The 7,295-nt window shown below is 47.1% G+C and overlaps 1 protein-coding gene across 1 annotated transcript; it reads right to left on the reverse strand.

The window, feature by feature from the left end:
- Positions 1–188: 188 nt before the first annotated feature.
- On the reverse strand, positions 189–4,541 carry LOC114039808 (intercellular adhesion molecule 1-like). The gene is made up of 5 exons (XM_027857692.1): positions 4,237–4,541; positions 3,612–3,872; positions 957–1,274; positions 576–860; positions 189–425 (listed from the first exon to the last, which is right to left on the reverse strand). Exons 1-5 carry the CDS (start codon positions 4,301–4,303, stop codon positions 244–246), a joined length of 1,113 nt encoding a protein of 370 aa, XP_027713493.1. The 5' UTR covers positions 4,304–4,541; the 3' UTR covers positions 189–243.
- Between the last annotated feature and the right edge of the window lie 2,754 nt (positions 4,542–7,295).

The raw sequence follows: 7,295 nt of genomic DNA on the forward strand, positions 1-7,295 counted from the left end.
TGCTAGACTCCTCCCTCTAGCACCCCGCCCGCTCGTGGGTGAGTTCTGTTCCCTAATTGGACTTTGGCAGCCTATTATAGGTGGGGAGGCGTGATTGAAGTGGCCGCCGGAAATGGTGAGCACGCCTTCCCGTGGCCCCGCCCCACGTGGATGGGCGGACTAACGGAGAGCTATGCAAGAGGCCGGAGGTTGTCTCAGTAGTAGCTTTTATTGACCTAGGCCGAGGCTTCCGGGCTCGGGCCTTTAAGGGCCCATCTCCGGTCCCTCCATTGGCGTCCGATCCTGCAGAGGCAGCGTCTGGGGTTGGTAACTGCTTTTCCGCAGATTCTGCCAGAGGCACAGGGTTGCGATCGCCCCCGCCATGGCCGCGAGGCCCAGGGCCAGCAGCACCCCCATGACGATGGGCACAGGGTCCCGGGGGGATTCTGTGGGGTGGGGGAGAAAGAGGAAGGGTCAGAGTTCCAGTCAGCCTCGCTCCCGTCCGATGGGGTCACTCACCCTCCACGGTCACGGTCACACATTGCCTTTGCCCCACCCCCTCCCTACTTCTCAGCCCCATATGTGGCTCTCCTTACTGTAGACAGTCAGATTTTCCTGGACTTGCCGGTTCTGATCCGCCAGGGTCACATTGCAAGTCAGCTCCCACTGGCCCTCTTTCTCTCCCTCTGCAATGACTACTATGGCCGTGGCCCTGAGCATGTCCTGGTCCCGGATAACTGTAGTATTCAAGTTTCTACCTCCCAGGGACAGATGGATTTGGGCATTCTCCACAGGGAAGAGCTTGTCAATGTCACATCTCAAAGTCTCCTTCTTCCCGACCTCCAGAAGCTTGGGGGCTAAGAGTCGAGGGGCACCCAGTGCTAAAAGGAGAAGAGAGAGACAGTTGAGACAGGTAGGAATAGACTAGAGAGTATCATCAGCTTTGGCATGACCCAGCAGCTCTTTTTGTTCCTCACCAAAGGTGTGGAGCTCCATGGGGGCTGAGCTCTTCTGATAGAGTCCTAGCCCTTGTGCTCGGAGGTCCAGGCCTGCTCTACAGGAGAAATTGACCCCGTGGTCCTCTCGACTGGCTGTGACTGTGAATGTGACCTCAGCTGCCTTTCCTGGGTCTTGTTCAGAGACTGCCTGCCTGCTCAGCTCCTGAGGTCCCCGAAGCAGTGCCATTGTCAGGTTTTTCCTGGGTTTCCCACTCCAGACTTGGCATCGAAGGCTGAAATTCTGGCCCACAGGAATCCATTGAGGCAGGGACTCAAGAGTTACAGGTTCTGGTGGCTCTGAGAAAAGGGAAGAGAACACTAAGTGGTCTGTGGGAGTTGAGAACTGCCCTAGTTTCCCACCACCTGCTCCTAGTGGAAGGTCTCCAGCTTTGGAAACAACCCAGTGAAATTCTTGATTTAAGAGGACCTGGCCCAAATACAAAGTGCTCTGTTTGATATTCAAAGCCCTTCATGACCGAGCGCCCCCCCCACCCTTTCCAGTCTTTTTACCCCTTACTCCCCTGCCAAGTACCTCTTTGATCCAGTGACACTGGCTTCCTTGCTATTCCTGGAACAAGACACTCCATATCTGGGCTCTGGGCATTTTCTCTGGTTGTCCCTCATGCCTTGAAAGACCTCCCTTCTGCCCTTTGACTATTGATCTCCCTGGCTTCCTCTAAGTCCCAACTAAAATCCCATCCTTTACTGGAAGCCTTCCCTAACTCCTCTTAATTCTAAGGCCTTCCCCCTGTTTATTATTTCCTATTTATCCTGTATATTGCTTGCTTTGTATGTATGTTGTCTCCCCCACTGGTTGTGAGCTCCTCTGGGGCAGGGACTGGCTTTTGCCTCATTTTGTGTCCCCAACTCTTAGCACAGTGCCTGGCACATAGTAGGCACTTAATAAATGTTGACTGATTGATTGCCTTAGTCCAATATTTAGGTATCTAAACATTCCTTTTAAAACACTTTACCCAAATTAATAAAGGCTTTTTCTGGTTAAATTGATAAAACTTTTTTTAAACCTAGCTTTTTTTAAAAATTAATTTATTTTGATTTATCAGTAATCACTTCCATATGCTTTTGAGTTTAAAATTTTTCTCCCCCTTCCTCCCCACCACCCTCCCCAACACGGCGCATAATCTGATATAGGCTATACATTTACATTCATGTTAAACATATTTTCACATTAGTGATGTTGTAAAGTAGAAATTAAAACCAATGGGAGGAACCATCAGAAAGAGGAAACAAAATTAAACAGAAGAGAAAAAAATTAGCAATTCGGGTTCCATAGTTCTTTCTTTGGGTGCGGGATAGCATTTTCCATCACAAGGCCTCTGGAGATGTCTTAGATCCTTGTATTGCCAGGAAGGGTTAAGTTTATCAATATTAGTCATCATGCAACGTGGCTGTTATTGTGTACAACGTTCTCTTGGTTCTGCTCACTTCACTCAGCATCAGACCATATGAGTCCAGGTTTTTCTGAAGTCAGCCTAAAACCTAGCTTTTTAACTTAGTGAAAGGTTTAAATTAATTCTATTCTTTGATCTTTCCTTGTATTCTGTAGTCAACAGATTTGCATAAGTGCCATGTAGAGAAGGTTAAATGAGGCATATATTTCTTTCTCACTATCATCATGCTGATTGAATTATTCATTGGCTAGATGGGGGAAGCAGAAGGGGGCTTGACCAGGAGATTATTTAACCATAGATTTAGAGCTAGAACAGACCTTAAAGGTAGACCATCCTGTCCACCCCCGTCATTTTGCAGATGAGGAAACTGAGGCTGTATTGATTATCATATAATATCTTTTTCCTTTGCTTCTGACCTTTCAGCCTCATTTGGTCAATCACAAGGCACCTGCCCCGTAGTCATTCATGGCACACAACCAATCCAGATCCTATATGTCATGGTTCACTGGTGGCACAGGATCTTCCTGTTCCACAGGCCCCAATACCCTGCCTGGACCCACAGTCTTTCATGGCATGTGCTTTCATCTCACCCACAGACCTAGGAGTCTTGCCTGGGTAGGGGACATTGCTTTCTCAGATAATCTGAGGCAGCTCGGTTTGCCTTCACTGGGCCTGGAGTCAGGAAGACCTGAATTCAAATCTAGCCTCAGATACTACTAGCTGGGCAAGTCACTAAACCTCTACCTCAGTTTCCTCAACTAAAATGAGGGTCATCATAGCACCTGCCTCCCAGGCTTTTTGTGAAGATTAAATGAGATATTTGCAAAGCATTTGGCATAGTGCCTGGCACCCAGTAGGCACTCAACAACGAATGCTTGTTTACTTGCTAGTCTAATTAAGGTGTTAGCATGCTAAGAGATAGGGTGACCAGTTCCCCCAGAGTCTTGGTAGGACCCCTTCATAGGTTAGGAGGAAAGGGGACCTCCAGGATAGGTGTGCTAGAGAAATCCTAGAGGTACTAGTTGCCATGCATGGCATTGAAGGCTACTAGAGAACTTCCAAGTAAGCCATGGGGAGACTTTAAGAAATACATTTGCCCGTGCCCAGGAAATTTGATCCCTATGTTGAAAAACCTATGGCAAATCCCTAGTTGCTCTGTCCTAGGTATGGCTCTGGGCCATAGTCACTAATGGTGTACACCCCCACCAACCAAAATACTCACGAATCACAGTGACAGTGGTACTGTAGATCATCTGAGCATCCCCAAAGCAGTTGGCAAAGCAGTGGAGCAGGGTATCCTGGGTTATATTTTTTAGTAGGAATACTTTCCATCTGGTCCCGTTGTCTACTTGTGTCTTGACAAGTTGGGTCTCCAGGCCAATGAACTGTGGCTGGTCACAATCTGTGCTGCAGTTCACTGACAGGTTCCCCCCAGGAGTGATCACTAGATCTGGGGGTTCTATCCATGTAATCCCTGGAGCCCCTGCAAACACAGAGCTATGGTGGTTGCCTCAGACTCTCTTTGTAAGGATATTCTTTCTGGCTTACCAAGTGGAGCCCGTTCTCACCCTTCCACCCACATTCCCCTATAGACACAAAAATCCTGGAGTTCCCTCTTGCCCTCTGAGGAATCAATCTCTTCCTGAGACCAGGCAGGACTAAGTTAATTAGTACTGCCCTCCAGGTTATCCTCATCTCTGGGCCCTGGATACAAAAGCCTGGGTCTCTCTGTCCCCTCCCTGCCTTCTCTCAAAGCTAAGAGTTCCTGGGACCTACAGGGAGTCCTCTTGCTGTAGGAGAGCTAACTTAAGTAGTCTGAGGCAGCTAGGCCTTTGCCAGGGTCTTACCTGAGAGCATGACAGCAAACACCAGCAGGTTCAGGGAAGACTTGGGCCAAGCTTTGAGGAGTGCCATGCAGGGCCTGGGTTGAGTAGCAGAAAAGTGATTATAGAGTGAAGTGGGATTGCCTCCTGTCTTCCGGGAGATGGGGGGGTGGAGACTGAGGTTCTAAGTAAAGGCTTTTATCTCAGAGGAAGTAACAGCTACTGAGCTCAAGTCTCCTAGCGTGGAGGCTACTCATTGAGCATAAGGCTGAGAAGGATGGGGCCAGGCCCATGAGCCAGTTTTCCAGTCCCCAAAGGGACATCTCTGATCTGGATGAAATCGCTAGTCCCCACCCCCAACAGGAAGCCACCAGCCCTTGATCAACAGTTTGGGTTGGACCTTTTTCCTTTCTGTTAAAAAAGAGACTTGAATGGTGGAACTAGAGTTGGGGGAGGAGGGACTGGTTGTCCTTTGGGTAATGTTCACTGCCCTGCTTTAATGGCTGGGCATATTGCCTCTCTGCACTTCATGTGTACCCACATGAGAGGAATCAAAAAAAGATCACAGCATTTAGGGCCAGAGGGCAGAACAAAGAATACCAGGTGAAAGAGGTGATTTAAGCTTGATGTCAGCAGCGATGTCCTACCTGTTAGAGGTAACCCCAAGCATGACCAGTTGCCTTCAGAAAGAATGGGCTCCACTTCGTTGGAAGTCTTCCAGAAGAAGTTGGATTGCTACTTGTCACAGATGCTGAGTGGGAAATCTTTTTCTGGTATGAGTCAGGCCAGATGGCTGCTGAGGTCTCTTCCAACTCTTAAAATTCTGGTATTCTGATTTTAAGGAGAAGAAAACTGAGGTCTAGAAGGGTTGAGTGCTTTGCCCAAGGTCACACAGGGAGTAAGGGTTATGGTCCAGATCAAATCTCAGGGCTTCTGGCTCCACAACTGGTACTCTTTCCACTCTATACCATGCTTTTCTGAAGCTCAAATGACCCAAAGGAAGGAAGAAAAGAAGGAAGGAAAGAAAGGAGGGAGGGAGCAAGGAGAGAAGGGAGGGAGGGAGGAAAGAAGGAAGGAAGGAAACAAGAATTTAGTAAGCACCTACTGTGTTTCAAGCACTGTGCTAAGCACATTTTATAAATGTGTCATTTGATTCTTACAAAAACCCCAGGAAGTAGGTGCTATTATTATCTTCACTTTACAGTTGAGGATGCTGAGAAAGACACGTTAAAGTGACTTGCCCAGGGTCACCCAGCTAGTAAATGTCTGAGGCCACATTTGAATTCAGGTCTTCCTGACTCCAAGTCTAACATTGTATCTACTGAGCCACCTAGCTGCCTCTATCATGTGGAAAGCACTTTGTAACCTGGAAAGCCTTTGTAACAGCAGTGCCTTCTAGCATCTTCATCGTGTTATCAGTGGTGATTTACCCTTTAAGGATTAGGAACCTGGATTAGGATTAGGAACAATTATCAGGATTCTTGACTCCCTCCCTCTCCCATCAAACTTTCAAGAAGTTGAGATCGCTAACAACTTTATCATTATAATAAGCAAGTCTTTTCTGAGCGCAAATGAAAAATCTATGGATAAGAAACCTGCTGCCTAGGAGCAGCAGGGAAATACTAAGTGTGCTGAGACTGGAGCCTTGGGTAGGAAGCCTAAATTTCATCTTTTTTCCTGTGGATCTGAATGGGCCAGATGGGGTCTATCTCAAGAGCACAATCTACTTAGGAGGCAGCTAGGTGGCACAGTGGACAAAGCATAGACCTGGAATCAGGAAGACCTGAGTTCAAATCCAGATCAGGCACTTATTAGCTGTGTGACTCTGGGTAAGTCATTTAACCTCAGTTTCCTCAACTGTAAAAATGAGAATAATAATAGCGCCTGCTTCCAGGAATATTGTGAAGACCAAGTGAGATAATACAAGTAAAGGACTTAGCCCATCGTAGGCATTCTAGAAAAGTTAGCTATTATCATTGTCTTTATCTTCATCATAACACAACAGCAATGACCACATTTGTAGCACTTTAGGGCCTACAAATGGCTTTCCTCAGAACAACTGTTGTGGGTCATGGAAGCATTGCTGTCCCCATTTTACTAGTGAGGAAACTGAGGTACAGAGGTGACTTGTCCAGGGTCATACAGCTAAAAAGTTTCAGAGCCAAGGCTCAAACTCCTCAGGTCTTCTGACTCAAAGACTATACCAGGTGACAGTGAATGCCCTCACTTACACTAAGCTGCCTCATGATACAGTGAGTCCTCATCTCTATTCTGCTAGGTATTGGGAGGGCTGTGCATTGTGGAATTATGTGTTTTGCTTTGAATCTCTGTTCCATCATAAAAAAAAAAAAAGTTCCCTTCTTCCTCTCCTGCTCCAGCCACTCCTGGAAACCCAGCCATGCCAGTCCTTCCTTCCATCCAAGGAGATGAGGCATCTCTAGCCATCCTTTTGTTATGGGCTTTACATTGTCTCCCTCATTCCCATACTGGTCCTAGAGGAGGGTTTAGGATGATCTGTTCCTCATTGCCACCAAGATTTAGCAATCTCTTCCTGTGGGGAGGGGGTCGTGTGAAGTGGGAAGGGGACAAGAGTTCATTAAATGCCAAGCACTGTGCTGAGTGCTTTGCAATTATCATCTTATTTGATCTTCACAACAGCCCTGGGAGAAAGGTGCTACAGTTATCCCCATTTTGCCATTGAGGAAACCGAGGCAGTTAGAGATTAAGTGACTTGTCCAGGGTTACATAATAAGTATCTGAGGTTGGATTTAAACTCAAGTCTCCCTGACTCTAGGCCCGGAGCTTTATCCACGGGGCAACATCCAAATATATTACCCAATCCAGATCCTGGGAGTCATCTACTCCCTTCTTTTTCAGTGAGCTTAGTACCTGACTCAAAGTCTTTCTTTGAGCTGACCCAATTCCTGCCTCAACACACCCACTGAAATCCCCTCTTATACAATGGCCTTCCAGTTCCTTAGTCACCTCAACTTCCAGGACGTATACTTGTACTCCAACTCAGCTACTATAAGAACTAACATATCCTTGATTTCACTATTGCCCACACATGTTCCACTTCCATC

Source organism: Vombatus ursinus, unplaced genomic scaffold (assembly GCF_900497805.2).
Source record: "Vombatus ursinus unplaced genomic scaffold, bare-nosed wombat genome assembly UNPS02012319.1, whole genome shotgun sequence".
NCBI lineage: Eukaryota > Metazoa > Chordata > Mammalia > Diprotodontia > Vombatidae > Vombatus > Vombatus ursinus.

Excerpts from the sequence above, each read along its gene's own strand:
- LOC114039808 (XM_027857692.1), bottom strand. The coding sequence starts at position 4,303 with ATGGCACTCCTCAAAGCTTGGCCCAAGTCTTCCCTGAACCTGCTGGTG. Across the intron at positions 861-956 it reads CATGGAGCTCCACACCTTTG|CACTGGGTGCCCCTCGACTC; the intron begins GTGAGGAACAAA and ends TTCTCCTTTTAG. Across the intron at positions 426-575 it reads GGAAAATCTGACTGTCTACA|AATCCCCCCGGGACCCTGTG; the intron begins GTAAGGAGAGCC and ends CCCACCCCACAG.